Genomic DNA, 20,009 nt, shown 5'->3' on the forward strand with positions numbered 1-20,009 from the left:
CCACCCTCCCCCCTCATCCCCTCCGGCCAGTGCCACCCTACCCCCCCCGGTCCCTGCCGCCCCCAGCCAGCCCCACCCTGCCCCCGCCTCCACCCCTACCCGCCCAGCGTTGCAGGCTGCAGCCACCCAGCCCAGCAACCGGGTCCCGCAGCGACTCCTCCATGCGGCCCGGCCGAAGCGGGGGGGGGGGAGGGGGCAGACAGCAGGGCTGGGAAGCCAGGGAGTCCGAGGGGCACGGAGTGGGGGGGGGAGTAAGGGGTCAGGGAGTAGGGCACGGTAGGGGTCCGGGGGGGGGCTGGGAAGTAGGGAGCAATGGGAATCAGGGAGTAGGGGGCAGTAAGTGGTCGGGATGGGGGGGGCCAGGGCCTAGGGAGCAGTCGGGGGCTGGGGGGGTACAGGGCAGCCCCTGTGATCTGCCAGCTCCCAGGGTGGGCTCGGTTCTGCTCTAAGCCATGAAGGCCCATGTGGGGCTCCCTTCCCCCAGGCAGGCCTGCCCCATGGCTCAGCCCACATGGCCTAGAGCCCTGGGCAGACCCGGCCTGGGGGCCGTTGGAGCTGCCGCTTGTGGACTTTGGCCCAGCCCGCCTGGCCTGTGCTCCTGGGAGAGCGGCCGGGGGCAGAGAACTTTGCCCATCGCCTTGGCACTGATGGCAGGATTAGCAGCCCCCGGCCCCAGCAGCCTTTCACCTTCCCCACCCCTGCTGGTTGCCACAGGGGGCTTTCCTAACCCACAGAGACAGAATCCTCCCGGCCCACGGCCCCCCAGGCGCTGCAGTGCGAGGCTCAGGGAGGGACGGGGTCTGTGTGCAGAGTGCCCCACTGATCGGCGCACACAGACCTCGCTCGGGGCAAAGGGCAGCTTCACAGCCTGAGACAACAGTCACCCACCAGCACTCAGTGCAGGATTGGGACTTAAAGCACACCCGGAACAAGGGCCTGCCCCTCCTCCCGTGGGGTGTGTTGGAGGGAGCAGGAGGGGGGTAAATTACACGCACAGTGCTGGGAGTGGTCATGGTGCTCCAGGGCCTGCAGGGCTGGTACAGGGTGTAATGGCTCCATTTCTGCGCTGTTTGGGGGCGGGGGGGGGGGGGAAGATGCAGAGTGCTTTGCTATGGAAAATTCCCAGCAGCCTAGACCTCTCCCTGAGAAACCCTCCCCTCTGCAGCCAAGCTGTGGGGCAGGACGTCTGCTCTGTGCCTGCAGCCCGGCTGTGGGGCAGGACGTCTGCTCCACGCCTGCAGCCCAGCAGCGGGTTTAGGTCAGAAGAAACATGCTCTCATCTCACCTGAACTCCATTGTGCCCAGGTCAACGCACTTCGCCTGGTCACTCCTGTGTGAGCCCCATTCCCTGCTTCCAGCCGGGCACCTCCAGGGCTCCAGCAGCAGCTCGGCATGGCCAGTCGTCTGCACTGCTCACCCACCCCAGGAACTGAGCCGCTCGTTCTCTGCATGAGTGTGGCACCATGTGGGGGCAGGGGGCAAGCAGGAGAACGGGGTAAGCTCTCTGCTCCCCAGCTGGTGTGGAACGTGGCTGAGGGCCCTGTGCAGTACATAGGCCCTGGAGGGCAGACGCCAGCCCCACACCACAGATCAGCCAGGGGAGGGGCAGGTTATTCAAGGCCTGATGTCCCTGCCTATGAGTGCAGACCCCCCAGACCTGCTCCAGGTACAGGGAAAGGCCAGTGCACCAGGAGACCCCTCCCCAACCACCCCTCGACCCCCAGCTGGAGAGAGGATCCTCAAGGCAGCTAGCCAGGGCCATGGTGAGAGCGCCGGCAGGGGAAGGGTTAACGCTTGCACAACCCCCATCCAATCGGCGCACTCGCCCTCAAACAAATCCATTATTTGCTAAGTAACGAGGGGGGCCGATGTGGAGCCCAGGCAGGGGGCTCCGGGAGACACTTCTTCCCCAGCTGGGCGAGGCACCTCATGCTGGCACTAGGGAGCCTTGCGGCCTGGGTCTTGGCTTTAGCCCTCCTCTGCCTCCTAGCCACGGAGCTCTGGGGGCCAGGCGGGGGCAGCTTGCTCCCTAGCCGGGAGCCAGGGGGTGCAGGCGAGGAAGAAGATGGGGACAATGTCATTGGGGAGGAGGGGCCTGGGGCAGGGCACTGCAGGCTCATCTGCAAATCCTCCGCCCTGGCCCAGAGCCTGCTGAGGAGCCTGCGACGGGGCACTGCCCTGCAGAGCGGGCGCTGGCTGTGGAGGACCTGGCCTAAGCTACAGACCACTTTCCAGCTTCTCTTCCCCCCTGCCCACCAGCCAGAGCTGGCCCGGGAGCTCCTGCAGCTGGCCGACGGGGGTCTGGTTGCCCTGGACTGGGTCATGGGGCCCCGTGGCACCAGCAAGAGGAGTAGAGCAACCACTGCCTTTGGCACCCCCCCGGTGCTGCTTGTCCTCCCCAATGCCTCCGGGAAGGTCACCAGGGGCATCCTGCACCTCTGCCTGCTGGCCCTGGAGCAGGGCTACAAGCCCGTCATCTTCAACCGAAGGGGACACAACGGCAGCCCGCTCACCAGCCTGAAGCTGCAGGCCTTCGGGGACCCAGGCGACCTCAAGGAGGCAGTGACATATATCCGCGTGCGGCAGCCAGGTTCCTCGCTCTGCGCCGTGAGCGAGGGCTCAGGCTCAGGCCTGCTCCTCTCCTACCTGGGAGAGTGTGGCTCCTCCAGCTACCTGGCTGCAGCGGCTTGCATCTCGCCCGTGTTCAGGTGCCAGGAGTGGCTGGAGACCGGGTGCCCCTGGCTGTATGAGTGGAGTCTGCTCCTGCACCAGAAACGAGGCCTCAGCAGGTGAGTACTTTCCCGAGCTCCTTCCCTGCTCTCGGCTGCACTTCTTCAGGCTGAGGGGCAGGCATACGGGCACTCCAGGGGCGGCAGGAACAGAGTTTGGCAGAGCTGGGGTGGCATGAGGGCAAAGCAGGGTAGATTTTGGGATCCCAGGGGTGGGGTAGCCAGGGGCTGCAGATTAGAATTGAGGGGCACTGGCAGGTCAGTGCAGGGGAAACTTGGCCAGCACCAACCAGCACTTTCACAACCACGTTGACTCAGGCCTGGCCGGAGCTGCTGGATGTGTGGCCCGGGGGTGAGGGGATGAGACATGCAGAGGCTGTGCAGTTAGCTGGAGAGAGCAGGCGGGAGCCCCAACAGATGAGAGCAGCTCAACACCACAGTTCCTGAGTGCAGCCCTGCGAGGGGTCAGCTGACAACCCTGCTACATGCTCTGTGCCGCATGCTTTGTGGGGGCTATGGGAGCAAGTGGGGAGGCCCCCAGCTCCAGCAACAGGCGTGTGTTGAGGGGATTGTTAAAAGCAAAGTCACCGCGTTCCAGCACCGACAGGCACATTAGAAATGCCCTGGACCCAATTTAAAAGCTTCTGTCAAAACTCCCTGGAGCGGGGCAGCAAGGGAAGAGTCTGGCTGGGCAAGGGAAGCTAAGGTCACTGCCTTAGCGAGTCCCAGGACGGTACCCACCAGCCTGCCTGAGTTTGAAGTAGCTCTGCTGAAGTTTTACCTCTGCCCAGAAACCACCACTGAGCTCTCCATGGAGATAGATCTGCCCTGGGGTAACCTGCTCAGCCCAGCCACACCCCGCTGCAGGCTCCTGGCACCCAGCTGGGGTACAACGGTACGGCCCCGCCCAGGTACGAAGGTGCTTTGCACCAGCCCAGCTAGTCCCATAGGGGAGGGGGATAAGCTAGACAGGTGTAAGACACCGTGACCCCTCTAGAACTGCGTCCACACCAGAGCTGAAACCAAAGTGACACCACAACTGAGGTATCCCGGGAGAGCAGGCTTGGATGTGCTGGGTAAGGGCAGACACACCAGCCACACCATCGCACAATCCTCCCTTCTAGGAGAGTCAAGGCAAGCAGCTTCAGAATGGCAGCAGGACCCCCCTGGACCTCGGCTTCCCCTGGCCAGTCTGGGGTGGTGATGCCTGTCTGCACCTCATTACCCTGAGTGCCCCCCTTCCCCGGTCCTAGCGAGAGAGCCCAGCTGCAGTGCAGCCTGGGGACCATCAATGGACAAGTCCAGGAACATGGAGAAGTCCAATGGCCCCAGGTGCTACCTCGGGCGGTGCTAGGGAGGCCACTGGGCCAGCTCGGGGAAGGAAGGAAAGTCACCACCCCCCAGTGCCCTGGGGAGGGAGAAAGCCATGCTCAGGAGCCCAGCCCAGAGGCAGGGGGACTCTTGTGCTCCAGAACTGGATTGTTACTGTCTTGGGCTGCCCGGGGTCCGTCGCCCTGTGCCCTGCGTGTGGGAGCCAGGGATGTCCAGCCCTTAGGGGTAGCGCATTGGGTGCCATGCTTGCCCTGGGGTGATTGCAGGGTTCCTCACGCACAGCATGGCCTGCCCGCTCTCCAGCTCCCACGCTGAAATGCTGCAGCAGCCTCAGCCTGCTGTCATGGAAACCAGAGCCCTGGACGGGAGGCCAGGTGCTAGGATTCTCCTCGTTGCTATGGTTTCCAACCAAAGTGACCAAAACGACAAATGAGCAAGAAACTCGCCTCCTTTCCTGCAGCAGGGAAGGGCTGGACCCACAGAGCCCCCAGGCCAGCCCTGCCCCAACAACAGCTGCCATGGGGCCCTTCTGGTCTGAACAGGCAGGGACTGCGAAAGCAGAGGCATTAAATAGCCACGTGCACCCACAGCGCTAACTGGCTGTAGGTCTGGGTGGGACAGGCTAGCGACAGGGCTCCCTGGACCCAGCTGCACCCAGCTCCTCCGGGTGGGGCCCGGGGAGGGTGTGTGAGGAGTTCAAAGGCCTTATGCAAACTGGGTGTGTCACAAACGCAGGGGCGGATGCACACAGACACTATGGCCTAGCCAAGCATTTGTAACGTGCCCATCACCATGGTCTCTAGCACCCTTGCCATGTTGTGGCTTCAGGCCCCCACCAAGCCAAACAGACTAGGCCCTGGAAGTGGGATTCAGGGGCTCTTACCCCAGAACCGCCGCAGGACAGTGCCACTAGCCAGCAATGGCAGCCATGGACACGCGTCTCCAGTGTGAAACACTTGTGAAATCTGATAGCATCCAGCACGGGGCAGCGATATGCTGGTGAATGAGGAGGGGACACATGCTCCATGTGAGCCGCACCCCTGCCTGTTGCCTTTGTCCCTCCTAGGTATGCCACCGCGCTGGCAGAGGTTGTGGAGACAGGCAGGCTGTTCAGGAGCCGCTCGCTCCGGGAATTCGAGGAAACCCTCTTCTGCCAGACCAAGAGGCATCCTGTCACCTGGGACGCTTACTGGGATCGCAACGACCCCCTCCGGGAGGTGGATGAGGCAGCCGTCCCGGTCCTGTGCATCTGCAGCGCCGACGACCCTGTCCGAGGACCTCCGGCCAACACCCTCCCCATGGAGCTCTTCCACAGCAGCCCCTATTTCTTCTTGCTGCTGACACCACACGGAGGGCACTGCGGCTTCCTGAGGGAGGGGCCCTGCTCCTGGAGCCACGAGGTGACGCTGGAGTACTTCACAACCGTGGCGGAGTTCTTTCGCACGGAGGAGAGGCTGAAGGGGCTGCAGCGGTACAGGAAGGGCGTCCTGCAGAAGAGAGAGGCTTCCTCTGCTGCCTGCCACCTCCAGGAGATCTTCAGCTGGCAGAGGTCCTACACCAGGTAGCACCAGGCCGGTCTAGCACCTCTCCATAGTGTCCCTGGGAGAGGCTGTCCAAGGGCCATGCAGCGCTGTGCAGTCACCCCCCATTAGAGGACAAGCAGCACGCAGTGTTGCACAGCCTTCCCCTTGCACGCTCACACCAGCATGGCAGGCACTGCACACACAGGCCCTGTCATCCCCTCCCCACAGAAACAGACTGTTGAAAGCCCACATGGCTGACATGACTGGTGTGTTCCCACCACCCTGGAAATGGCCCAGGCTGTGCACTCTCAGGGCTGAGCACGGCTAACTCAGCCTCGCCCTGATCCTATGAAACTCCACTAGCTCATGCGGTTCCCAGTGGCCAGCCCGAGTGTGCTGGGGTGGGAAAGTGCCCTGGGGTCAAAGCAATCTCCATCGTGCCCCTGCCATGGGTGGGCGCTGTGCTGCTGAAGGAACAGTGTTCAGGGAGATGCAAAGCCCACGCCCTGGTCCTCGGGCGCTCTCCACAGGAGGTGGCATTAGATCCAGAGTCCTGGCTAAATCCCACCTTTCAAAACCTGCAGCAGACTCTCCATGTACTAAAATTACTTTATTACAGTTGATTTTTTAACATTTCCTTTGCTCTGTTACAAAGGATACTTACAAACAAAATATTACATACGACCTTATTTTCTCCTCTCTCATTTTCTGACAACATGGTAACAGCTTTAAATGCACAATCTATACAATTAATACAGGTTATATATGAGCACTAATGTATGTTGAAACAGAAGGATACCAGAATACTGACAATACACTGTACAATAAGCCTCATTGGTTAGTGCTTGTGGCATTTTCTACCAAAAGGAAAACGCACACCTGTAGACTCACCATCCCAGCTGGTGCTAACAGAAACATGAGCAGGAAGGAGTCCAGTTTCCCTGTTTTGACCCCTGTAGGAATTGGGCTTGGAAGACTCAGGCCTCTGTTCAGTATAATGGCGTGGGCAGCACTACCCATGATAAAGTGATGCCCGGCTCCTGGCCTTGCTTACACCTCACCCCCAATGCCCCAGAATGAACGAGCCCTCTACTAGCCAAGGACAGAGGCTGGGGCCGTGGGGAAGAGTTGTGGGTCATGAGCTGAAGGTTCTTAGAGAAGGGAGGGAGGGAGAAGAGAAGTAAACACATTACTTGGTGTCTGTGAGCATCCCTCTTCCCACTCACATGTGAGCAGGCACACAGCAAGGGGTGTAACAATGACCCCAGAGGCAGAAGCTGAGAGGGACACGGGTATTTTAACTCCCACTACCATTGTGGGAACCTGGCTATCCGCTGCAGCCTTCATGCCAACCGAGCGTGCACCGCAGGTCAGGGCAGCTGGGCCTGTGGCAGCTCTGCAGCTCTCTAGTTACAGCCAAGCTTTGCCTTCATTTTGCAACCAACACCAGATTTGTGCAGCTACAGGTGTGCACTTGCCCTCCTCCCCATGCGTTACCTAGAGCTGATAAGGTGACATTTTTATTTTCTTTTAAAGCAACTGACAGCGAAGCATTTTCAGCTGACTGGCAAAAGACCAGGCATTCACCTGGAAGCTGCAAATGGAAAATACACCCCCCCACCCTGGTTCCCCCAAAAAGTGTGGAGGAAGAAAATCCAAGAAAGTAAAAATGCCAGGTTCAAGTTAAAATTTCTTTTAGTTTACACAATACTTGTGCAAACAACCAACCAAACAGAAGCATGCGGGAAATCATGAAAACAAAAGGGAAAGTGATGTACAAAATTAAACATATAAATAAGATGTCTGGCTGACTGGTAGAAGAATAAATCATTCTGGGTTACAAAAAGATTATACATTCAAGACGCTCTGAACCCAGTGGGATAACTTATGTTAAATTTGTTAATAGTTATGTTAGAATTCTCAAGTTTGTCTTTAAAGTCTTCACAATACAAGCAATAAGCTATTTTTAAAAATATACACTATACAAATCTCACACAACCTTCTCCTACCCCTCATAATGCATGGTATGCTACCTCTCTTGTATACTAAACCAAGGGGGTTCTGACAGCTAACATCCTCCTGGTAATCTGGCAATTTCATCACTATTTGCCTAAGTTTTAAATGGGTTAATGACTTCCATGGAAGAACATAAATAGGAATTGTAGCAACCCGAGTGTTAATAAAAACATCTTCAGCATTTAGAATTTTCAAGTTGGTATAATGCTGTATCTGATCGGTAGCGTTAATGTATCTGCATCAGACCCACCCCCAATTTGAGTTGGTTTGGTCAAATAAAATGTCCCTCTTCCAAGCAAGCTCAGGTGACAGCTGAGAGGGGGGTTACGAGAAGAAGAAAGGTTGAAGAAAGGAAGCAGGTGGTTTTGATTGCCAGAAACCACACCCACCACCCACACCTCTCCATCTCCATCTCCGCATTTCCTCCCCTCTTTGATCCTGTCAGTGTCTTGAAGAGTTCACATCCCAACAGCCTCCAGGGAAACTTAAACATCTTCCAATGACTGCTCTCCCTAGTGGTAATTTTTCTTTTCTTGAGAACCTCAAGATCTCAGAGCTATTCCAGGGTTGCAGATTTGCCTACGCCATGAGAGACTCAGTGAAGTGGGACAAGTGAGGTGAGACAGATTATTTCATTCATATGCAATCCAAGGGGAAAGACTCTCTAATTTAGTAATGGGTGTTGAAAACAAAAACTACAATGCAAGCCAGCTGTAGCCTACATCTCAACCATCTAAACATCTGCCTGCAGGGCAGTGGGAGTCCACCCACCAGTCTGCAAGGAGATCCTGCTCGATGGCAGAAAACTGTCCCCCATCTCTGCATATTCCATTCCTTGACCACATGCAATTTCTAGGAGAACACACCATGCCTCGGCAATGCATTTAGTCGAGTTAAACTTAAGCAAATGACCATTTCTAATCAAGAATTTGCCTCCGATGCTTTCAGGTGGCCCTAGTCTAACACTGATGCCAAGCCATGCAAAAGCAGCAATTACATACTTCAGTTCATTAACAACTGCGTGCTCATTTCCAAACTCTGCTGAGCTCTGAGTTGCCATAGAAATGTGTTATACTGGCACTAAAAGCAGGCAACGAGCTTCATAAAATTAATTTCTTCTCCAATAGTTTACATGCTCTTTAGATTATCCTGGCATCAAAACCTTTTCAGGGGGTGGAGGGAATATGAATTTTCTGTACAATTCTGTAAATACGATAAAAGGGATAGCGAGAAATTGGGCTTTGTTTATGTGAGTTTCAACCCCAGAAAAAGCTCCAAGCCAACACTTCTATCCTCTGCACTGGCCACATCACCTCACCTTGCATTTAGACACGCATCTAAAACACAGGGGACCTAACTGAAATGGTGAATATAAAAGATATGGATCAATCTTGTTTCGGGAGGTCCAGAAGCATTTCCACCTGGACTGCAAATTAAGCCATTTTTCTTCCTTATCATCCCCCCTAGTCCCGCCCTTACGACATTTAAGCATGAATCCTTAGTGTCACATGGGCAACTGAAGGGGTTAGATGCAGGCTGGGCTACAACTGGCAACGACAGTAGCTCCTCTCTAGTTGGCACATTCTGTATCTATAAACTTTAGTACAAAAACTTAAAAAATACAGAAACTAGGTCAATTTGTTAACTACATATTTACAGATAATTACAATATTTTCACTCACAATCATCAAACCAATTGTCAGTGAAAATGCGAACGGTGCCCGTTCTGAGGTACCCGTACCAGGAGGGGTAAGGAAGGGGACAGGAGATACCCCTGATTTTGTGCACATTGTGTGGTGGTAACTCCCGTCTACCGACAGACTTCCGGGCTGAGCGTTTGGCTGCAGAGGGGCTAACCCCGGATTTACAGAACATGGCTAGATGGCAGACAGGTGGGGTCAATGTACCTCCAAAGCGCAAGCATCCAGAGGCCCACAGTTTGGGTCCGCTGCTTGTTTGCTGCTGTTTACCCAGCCCTAGCTGGCTGAGCCAGGCTTTCTTCCTCCAGCATTTAGCCAAGGGTTGGGAACAGGGTATCCCAGGCACGTGAGTGACCCTGTCAGGCCCACTTGGTTGAGTTCTGTTACACAACAGGAATCAGGGTTATCTGCGTCTCTCTCTTTTTTGGGTAATGCTTTAATAAAACCACTAAGTCAGCTGGCTTCTTCCCAGATCTGACAGCCCCCTGCACCCCTCAGCACAGTCTCGCAAACATTTCTCCACTGGTTCCCATGATGAATCCTGATAGTGCAAACTCAAACGAACACAGCAAGACATACATCAATCGCAAGTTCTTGCTACAGGCACCAACCTTTCTTAAGGACACAAACCCCACTTCTAGGCTCACAATCTGACTGGAGTCCAGGGAAGCGCGGGGATGGAACTGTCCCATGGGCTTTAAACCAGGAGCGTGGACAGTTTTAAAAGAACAGACACTCCTGCTGACAGGGTAGGGAAGCCAAAAGCTTGGAGACACTGAAAAAGAAAGGTTACAAACCTGCTTTCAAAGGAACCACACGGCTGAGAATAACTATAACCCACAGGACCAGGTGTTTGGGGGCTTCCCTTTGGTACGTACACACCACCAAGAGACACCTTACGCGTGGCATGCTGTTATGCTCGCGGGGTCTGAGACTGCAGGAACAAGGCTCACTAACAAAGAGATGCCCTTCATATGTGCAACTCTGACCTGACACATGCAGAAACCGACACCTCTCCCCAAACTGCCAGACGCCTCGCTGCTATCCAAGGGTGGAGGGTGGGGAGGAGATGCCAGGAATCTGAAGGTTTCCAGACCTAGAAAATCGGGTTCTAAGGGCTGACTGTGTCCAGCTGTTACCCCATCACTCAGAAGCCTGCAGCATTACGTGGGCACACACACCTGCATCAAGGAAGAAAATGATGCTGTTCCCAGCACACTGTCCAGACTTAGAGACATGTGTCCATGCTCTGGAAGGAATGGGTGGGGAGAAGGATAAAGAATGGAGCTAGTAAGAAGTAAATTCACAGTTTTATCTTATGTTTTGGCCTTAGCTTAATGCACATGGAACAATAACAAAGGTGCAGAGAGCAGAGTTCATAGTTCATGGCAGCCGATCCCCAGAAATGTAGAAAGTTAATGACGACTATATGGGGTTTGTGATCTTTTGAGATGAACCGTGCCTAGGGACTCTGAGCTCCCACTGCAGAGCATTTCACTCTTACATACCACTGCCTTTCCTCACAGCACACTGACTACAAGCATACTGCAAACAGCACCAGTAGCTCCCCATGCCGCTTCCCTAGTGCTAGGCAAACTTGCTTGCTGCGCTGCCTTCTAACTGTGCTGCACCCTTCATGAGCGCTCTTCCCTCCTTTCACATGCCTGCAGCAGCTACAGAACCCTCTAACATCCTGCACAACACAGGGCAAGATTTAAACCAGGGCTTGCCCACTCCATTCAACCCTTGTGCACTTCTGCTCATATCCTCCCCCTAACACAGTCCAGCTGCACAAATTGTCCTGTCAGCTTAACAGCTAAGGGAATGCTAAGTGCCCTGACAGAAATGCACAGCATGAGTTGTGTGTGCGCATACACACACACACACACACACACACACACAGAGTATATACATATACACAAATGAGATACCATTAGACAGATCTCCAGAGAGATGTGCGTATTTTAACAGAGTAACAATAGGTATTGGTATAATACGATTTATTTTCACCAATGAAGAGTGGACAGGATCACGGTTTTGAGTTCAACAGGTCATTTTCCCCTTTGTGATAATAAGCAGTATTATTCCAGTATCCACCATTGTGTTCTCTGTGCAGGTTTTATTGACAACATGCAACATTCTACTTAATAAAAGTTAACTGCAGCTGTATTGAAAGTACAGCAGCTCTAGTCTGCCCCAAGGCAGGACTTGTAGATAAGAAATGTCCACGAGGACTTCTCCATTCAATGTTTTGTTACTGTATAGTACCGTGTTTGTTTTTCAACCCCTTGGAAGTTTACAGGGCTAGACTGAATACAGGTGAAAGTTCCAGTGTTGTGTCCAAGGAATTAAGTGCACAACAGTCAATGGGAATGGGGGAGGTGGCCTCTGTTTTCCAGAAACCACAACAAATAAAGCACACGTGGTCCCTTTCACTGATTTTAATTAACAAAACCAAAGAAGTGTAATATGATTAAAGAGGTGAAAAATGCCAACTCTCCTGCTATTGCACCTCTGGACTAAACTTTAATCAGAGTTTAAAGTCTATGCAAAGGGGAAAAAACCAAACACACAGAATAATATGCTGTAGGTGTCAAGCTGGCAGCAGTATTTTAAAATACTGTCATAAAAATTGTAAAGTAATATTCACAGAGCCATTTTCCCAGTGTTAATCCTCACACAGAAGCTGGAAAACTAGCATCTTGCTGAGACACGGAGTAGTTTTCACAATTTACAGGTTACAGTATTTTTAAAGCCCTGGTTGGAGTGTAAGTGAGGGGGTGGATACAGGACAGCACAGTGGTGTGAGGGGGCGGGCAGGCAGGTACAGTACAGCGCGACGGTGGCCTGAGGGGGTGGGTGGTATAATACAGCAGGACGGCATGAGTGGGTGGGTGCAGTACAGTGCAGTGCAGCGGTGTGAGGGGGTGGGGGAGTACAGTACAGCGAGATGGCAGTGTGAAGGGGCAGAGGGGTACAGTACAGCACGGCGGTGAGAGAGGGTGGGTGCAGTGCAGTGGTGTGAAGGGGTGGGGGGGTACAGTACAGCGCGGCGGCAGTGTGGGGGGTGGGGGGGTCAGTACAGCACAGCGTCAGGAGGTGGGAGTACAGTACAGCACGGTGGCGGTGTGAGAGGAAAGATGGGTACAGTAGTGTGGCGGCGGTGGTGTGAGGGGGCGGACGAGTACAGGACAATGTGGAGTAGTTAGTTTTAATTTTTAAAAATGGAGTTTGCAAACTGATTCAGAAAGTGTTTGCGTCTCTGGACTATTTTGATTTGATATTTATACATATATCTCACAAAGATATTTATGTGATATATATATCTATAACATATACATTATAGCTACACTAATTTATGTCCTCAGTATACCTCCACTACACAATATGAAGCGATTCCCATAGATTACAACAACTGAGTAATTGGGAGACATCTCTTGAGATCAAACTCAGTCGGAAGGCAGCTTCTGCTCCCCACATGTACACACAGAGACACACACATTTAGACAAGGTTGATCTGAATCAGTTTTTGCAAACTATTTTAATTAAAATATTAACTCATTGGAATAGTCCAGGTCTGCACATGATATACATGTAAAAATGGTTACTACACAATTCTTTTGGATACAAAAAAGCCAATATTTGGGTCCAGCACTTAGTCATGCTTTACATTACACAAATAGCGGTTTGAGGGAACTCTTCTTGAAGTATCTCAATTTAAGCCAGAGATTTTGGCCAAATTCAAACCATAACAGAAGCAAAAGAATGAACCCCCTGAATTTTGAAGTAGCGTGCCGATCACTGCTGCTGTCTGGGATTCTGAGAAGGTGAGAACTCCGAAACATTGCATATTAGCACCATGCTCTGGATACACCCTCCACACCAAGGCGGTAAGATCCAATAGAGGGTTTTGGCTTTTGATTTTTTTTTTTCTTAAAACAGGAAAATGAAAGCGATTTTCCTTAATTTCATTTGCATGTTTTAATGCAAAAGAACAGCTAGAAGAGGAAACATCCATCCCACATAGAGATGTGTTTCAAGGGGAATAGCGGGTCAGAGAGTTCATCTTTGTCCCAAACATACCTGTTCTACAGGGTAACCAATGGGAATATTCCCCAGTGGCTCCACCACCTCATCCCAAACTTCTGCGTTCACTGCTAATACTACCAGGCCCTGCCAAAGAGTTAATCAAACGTATTTTGGTACAGTGTCCATCTTTGTTCCGAGAGATATGATCTACCAAGACACTGGAAATCCTGAAGTTTGGATTCACCAGACACTGGCTAAGAGTTAAGGATCTGGAGTGGATTTTAATTTAGTTAACAAAAGAATGTCAAACTGTTGAGAAAACTGAACAGCAGCGAGACACTGGAGTATTTCTGTATAAATATGTCACATGACAAACATCCTGAAAACCTTGCTTTTGAGCCCTATAAACATGCTAAAGGCAAAGCCTAGAGTTAGCAGCTAGTGTTTTCTTCAAGATGATTAGTGTGCAAGGAAAGTCATTTACAAAGAACTCTGGCTGGTCAGTCCCCAGGAAGAAAATCTTTACCTCAAACCAAGCTTCATCTACCTGCTCTCCTCTGAATCTCATGGTGCTGACCTGCCCAGAACTCCCCACCATTGGGACTCGGCTTTCACAACACCTCCCAATTCCAGCATTAAGGATCAAGACGTAGCCACAAAAGTCATACCATTGCTTTTCAGACTCCCTGACCTTTTTAATTTAAATGTTTTAAATTTACTTCCCAACCTCTTTTGCTCCCTTTCAGTAGTACAGCAGCTCTGATAAGAGCCGTCTGGAAATAGTGCTTCCTACACGTGGCGTGACATGCTGCCAAACGATCACAAGGTCTCAATGGCCTGTAAAGTTGTGAAGTCCTGCCACAACCAAAATAATAGAAAGGAGCCTGACATGCAGCAAGATCTACAGTGGTGATGTAGGTTAGTCAGGAGCTGGTAAAGAGTCATTGGCTCAGCTCCTCCTGGTACACTATGGCAACTAAACATTTAAACAGTTGGCTACACTTGACATGTAAACAGTAAATTGCAACAAGCCAAAAGGTAATAAATTGGTGTATGTAGTGTAGTAATGAAAACCCTGATCAATGGCATTTTGTGACTATGGCATCTTTCAAAATACCTCTGGCATTTCAGATTGATTGGCTAGAAGTCCAAGGTTTCTGAAGAACAGAGCAAAAGAACTATTTAGGGCTCCAGGAATTATTCTAATGCTTAGCTAAGGTGAGATGTCACAGTATTAGCCAGACAAGTGCATTATTTATGCTCTTCTTCCCAGCTCCTCCAAAGCACGACATCCCTGCCACCAGCACAGCTAGGGGAGTGCCAAGATGCTAGGCTGGATTGTAAACATTTCCAGACCTCCCCCTGCACACACATTTACCAATGTGGTGCCCAGGAAGCTGCCCTATGCCCTAGGAGAAGGCTCACCTCTTAGTGCAATAGAGAGCGTGCACTTGGGTGGCAAGGGTCTCTGTTGATCCCTCTCATCTCAGCGGCAAAGCTTTTCCTCTTGCCCCTCTACCTCACCTACGGTTCCTTTGATCCCACTCCTCCTGAGGCTACACCTAGAAATGTGGCCAATTTCATGATAAACAATGGGGAGAAAATACAGCTGCTCCTTCACCAGATAGTGACTTATTTCAGCCCCCCTGGTCTGCTCGGGCGGCTGTTAAGGTTTGAACTCTTCCCACCGCTCTGTAGGGACGGGGTGATGAAAGCAGTCTGAGGCCCCTGTGCAGCTTTAATGCCATATCCAACAGACAACTTCTCTGACTAGTTGCATATATGTCTTAGATCCCCTCCCCAGTACCCCCCTAAAACATAAAAATTAAAAAAACCAAACCCTGCAGCCAAATACTATGACATCCCAGTTAGTAAACACAAAACAGAGTGCTTTACAAAATGAATACAATACTCCATGTTCACCCAGCATCCCACTGCAGTCCCACACTGAGGAGGCTGCTGGGACGTATCTGTAGGCAGTTTCTGTTGGCAGACAGCTCCAGTGGAATTGCCACCTTCAGTTCTTGTTTAAGTTATGTATAAGACATGTGTGAACCATTGGATATTTGTGAAGTAACACTTGTGCTCCTGCTCATGCCCTGCTCCGTCCGTCCCCCAGAAGCAGTCCGCCTCAGAGCCTGGGGGCTGTTGCGGACCCCTATAGCACTACCTCGAGGTACCCCTTGCATGGGCCCTGAGGGGTGACCCCATGGCTGGGGTCCACCTTGCATTGGATGGCCCCAAGCTTGTGGTGGGCCACCCATGGGATGACCCCAGTGAGGTCCAGCACCCCCAGTAGGATTATGGGACCAGCCAGAAGCTCCCGGGTAGCTGTGGCTGAACGCCTCGGGGGAGAGATTAGACAGAACCATGTTACTGAAACCTAGCCTCATGCTTTCTGAATCAAAGGCTTCGATCTCGCGGGCTTGACGCTCCAGCAGGCTTCGTATCCGTTCGGTGCGCTCATTCTGCAATGCCAGCATCTCCTCCTCAATCTGAGGGAAGGAAAGAGAAAAGGGAGTCTGTAGCAGCAGCAGCACACCTTTAGAGACACAGCAAGCATACCCGGGTTCATTGCAATGGTGAGTTTATAGTATCCGTGGCTTTGCTGTTTAACCAAAGATTAGATCAACTGCACAGGTCACATGCACACTCTCAATTATGAATGCAAAACAACAATCTGGGGTTTCTTGGACACGTGGACCTGTGCACAGAAAAGTAAGAGGGGCTGGACAGCAGGGCTGAAACCCAGGCTTGCGGAGATCCGCCATCCTATTTCCTGGTGTTTCACACATTATATCGGGGCTTTTGGGATTCAAATCCAAAATTGCAGCTATGTCTTCAGAAGCTCATACTTCAAATCTAAGATGCAGCAGCGAAATCTGCTGACACACTCTGACCTAGAGACAAGGTGCTTCGAGCAGAATGACTGCATGGTCATCAGTCACCTGTCAGTGCAACACCAACTGGTCTGAACTGTTGTCAGCTGAACCTAGTGACCACAACTCTCCTCCACATTGGCAATTTACTAACAGACCTGCCTGGTTTCCCCTTCATAGACAGTCTTCCAATTGGCTTTGGCTTATGTTCATCACTTTGACCTTACTCCTTTCTTAAATTGGTTTCTAATGTCTCATTACCCTGCTGCTCTCTCTTACGTGTGAGCAATGGGGCTTCTTCCCTCTTCAAAACCAAAACAGTAACATAGGTGGAGATATCTGCATTCTGGCCAGATTAGCTGGATGATTTGCAAATGACCAACTGAGTTGGGAGCGTCTCCAGCTCTTGATACGACCCTGTCTCTCTTCAGTAAGAACATCCCAAATCACTTTTTAATGGCCCTTGTGCAAGGCATCAACATTAGGTATTTAGGCACAGGGAATATGGTGCACAGGCCTCCTGATGGGTGAATTTTGGCCTGCGATTTATTATTTCCTCTTGTTGAAATTCCTGGGGTTAAACACTCAGATCAAAGAATTGCTCCATTATTTCTCCATGCCACCGAAGAGCCATTATTGGGCTTGGTCACAAAGAATGAAGGGAAGGGAAAAAACAGCAACAGATTCTGCTTGAACTTTGTTTGCGTGCTGACTCCTCCAGTTTTTTCAGCAACAACACTCTGACACGGGACAATCTCTCTCACCCCAGAGAGGTCCCAGTGCTTCCAAGTGCGGGATATTAACACTCATTTGCTTGTAAGCATTCTCAAGGCATTTAATCAAGGAATATGTACAGTAGTTTAATCTAGAATTCAGGAAACAATCTGCTCCAGCATGAGTCATCACCTCCACCATTTGGGGTTTGAGATGCTGCCTTCCTTCACTTGCTGCTTTGAGATAGGGTGACCAGATATCCTGACTTTATAGGGACAGTCCTGATTTTTGGGTCTTTTTCTTATATAGGCTCCTATTACCTCCCAGCCCCATCCTGATTTTTCACACTTGCTGTCTGGTCACCTTACTTTGAGAAGCAGTGCTTAGGTAAGGCTTAAGCCAGGTAAAAGCTAGGCAGGCAGCCTGCTCACTCTGCCTAAAAGCCACAGAGCGGCTGGCTGACAGCAAATGCTAGGGAAGAACGACACTATTTTGTGAAACATGGATATTCAGGATCCTTAATCAATCTATTTACTCACAATTGTTTGCATTTGTGCTTAGCAAGGTTTCCCAGACCCTGCTCAAACTACTATAATCAATGCAAAGTCTATTTCTATTTCAGAAGTAACATTGCCTTAAATACAACATAACAGAGATATGTAACACCGCAGGTGATGCCATCATGAAGGTTGAAAGTTAATAAACAGAACTTAGATACAGTTCAGTTGCACGTGTACATTTCATTGCGTTAAAGCCACATCACCTAGAGATGACTGAGAGATTCAGAGGGCACCTTGTTGGGTGAGGTACTAGAAGCTGCATGGGAAGCACAATATACATCTAAATCTTTAGAACGTACACTCCTCAGAGCAGCGACTCTCTCTCGTGTACAGGGCAAAGCTCGTTACTGACGCACGAGGAAACGTACACCATTTTGGAAAATGCCAGCTGAGGAGTCTGGCTGTGTATATGCCTGTGCCTTCGTCCAAGCCACCTACACTGCTCAATTGCTAGCGTGAGGGGCACCATCAGACAATAAATAGCACTATGCTGGGAAAGGCCACAGCTCTATGTACTTTGCTAGAGACAACCAATAAAAATACACAGGCATTTTACAATCGACACTTGTCTCCAGTCCTAAGTCAAAGCTTCAGTGAGCCTGCATGTGGACACATTGTATCACATCGCTGTGCATCAAAAGGTTCAAGATAGCCCACAACACCTGAAAGGACAATCCTTTGAGAAACAGCACATTCCCATTTACTCCACATGGGGCCCGTTTTTTTCCCCTAGGTGGCCACTAATCAGCAGTAACTCCAAGAAATGCAGCCTCATTATCATCTCAAGCTTTGAGTTTCTCTGCTAGCTGTCAATTACATGCATTGTGCATGTCTGTGGCATACAGCCTCTTGCTGTTTGAACCACTTAATTTTGTTGCTACGACCCTATTGTAGGTGACATTAAAGTCTGAACACATCACTGGACAGAGGCACATCAGTTAAAAAAAATAGTGCACGGTCTCTTGGCCCTGAGAACAGTTCTGACAAGAGAAGCCAAAGCAAAAGGACCCCTGAATGGAGATGTGTTAAACTTCCTCTCATCATAATTGAGGCCAAAAGCCAATTCACAGGGACTTCCCACTCAAGTAGGCTTTGGATCAAGGACCATAATGAATACTTTGCATTGAATTTATTTTTGGCTAACCTGGACTCCTTTAAATCTCTGGCCTAATTTCAGTCTCTAATGTAACTTGATGCCAGAATTTCTCTTGGTTATGCGTAATGCAACATCAGAACACATCCGAACTGCACCCACAAAACCAAGGGACTAGCGATAGACTATTACACACGCTTCCAAACGACACATCTCAAAGTGCGTCACCAGGTAGCAGTAGTTACAATACAACATTTATTCTAAAGCAGGTTCTAAGATTATTGCCGCATTGTAAATTCTTAGTTTTTCAAACTGACATTTTAATGGGAATAAAATAAATGTAACACTGAAGTTTAGAGACATACATTACACCAGAAAATCCTATGCAGTAACTTAGTTTTCACAGATGTAGCCACTTGTAAAGATTCAGTAACCTGCAAAAGAGCCATGGGTTAGTAGAAGATGCAGCTTTCTTAGACTAGTTTCCCCACTGCCCATTAGATGAAGCAGCATAAGGCAGAGGAGCTCTGGGAGAAGCAAGCAAGTATAACTTACTTCTAGGCCACAAATGTATTCATTGTTGGTCCGGATCAAAGTTCCGATGTCTGACACCCCATGGGGGTAAGTCAAAAGGGGAAATTCTGCAGGATGGAGGCCAGAAGCATATTTCCCTTTGCTGTGACATGCTTATTATGCTGTGACAACACACAGTTTCACAACACAGATTTGGTGTAGCACAGGGAAGCATGCTTGGTACGGGTAAGCAATTCTAAACCAAGCTCTGGAGCTCAGTGGATATTCTCTGTTTTTGTTTCTGGCTGCTCCAACTTGCAATGGGATTAGGGTCAGGCCTCTGGACTTTTTAACTATGATTTGACTACCATGTTTCTTCTCAATGGCTGTCTAACTTTAATCAAAGTCATTGTACGGAGGTATCACAGCTGGGTCTTCATAGACTTTTAATGGAGTGAAGCTGCACAGAACAAACATTTCTGTTCAGGGCCGCACCCCATCACAAATCTGTGCTGGTGCACTCTACCCCTTCTACTTCAAGGTCATTATTCCTGATACCAGAGAAACTTGTAGAAACTCTACTTTGCTGTGTTAGATCTTCCCTCTCCTGAACTTGGAGAGAGAATCCACTGCCGAGGGACAATGGAGAGAACATTGCTTTTCCCCTTCTACCTAAAGACTCACCATCACAGCAGCCTCCCCTCCATCAGCCCTGCGGTCCAGCCAGGAGGAGGAGGAGGTGGTCATGAAGTTCAATACAAAGGGCTCCCCTTTCACCACCCCAGGTCCAGGCACACTGCACCTCAACCCTACAATGTGCCATAGCACTGTCACCCTGGGCAGACCAGGACCCCATTCTCCCTATCACTATCAGTGATGGGACAAGAGGAACTCCGCCAGTGACTAGTATGATGCCATTTT

The 20,009-nt window shown here is 50.7% G+C and overlaps 2 protein-coding genes across 2 annotated transcripts in view; one reads left to right on the plus strand and one right to left on the minus strand.

The window, feature by feature from the left end:
- Positions 1–1,809: 1,809 nt before the first annotated feature.
- ABHD15 (abhydrolase domain containing 15) lies at positions 1,810–6,119 on the plus strand (the record flags this gene model as incomplete). The annotated part of the gene is made up of 2 exons (XM_050929694.1): positions 1,810–2,789; positions 5,128–6,119. Coding segments are annotated over 2 exons (1,479 nt in total), but the record flags the coding sequence as incomplete, so codon positions are not given.
- A 62-nt stretch (positions 6,120–6,181) lies between these two features.
- Positions 6,182–20,009, minus strand: part of TAOK1 (TAO kinase 1) — a 67,016-nt gene continuing 53,188 nt past the window's right edge. The window contains exon 19 of the mRNA XM_050929262.1: positions 6,182–15,824. Within this exon, the coding sequence (XP_050785219.1) occupies positions 15,363–15,824 (462 nt within the window). The 3' untranslated portion in view covers positions 6,182–15,362. The remainder of the gene's footprint in view (positions 15,825–20,009) is intronic.

The sequence above is a fragment of the Gopherus flavomarginatus genome, chromosome 19 (genome assembly GCF_025201925.1).
Source record: "Gopherus flavomarginatus isolate rGopFla2 chromosome 19, rGopFla2.mat.asm, whole genome shotgun sequence".
Lineage (NCBI taxonomy): Eukaryota > Metazoa > Chordata > Testudines > Testudinidae > Gopherus > Gopherus flavomarginatus.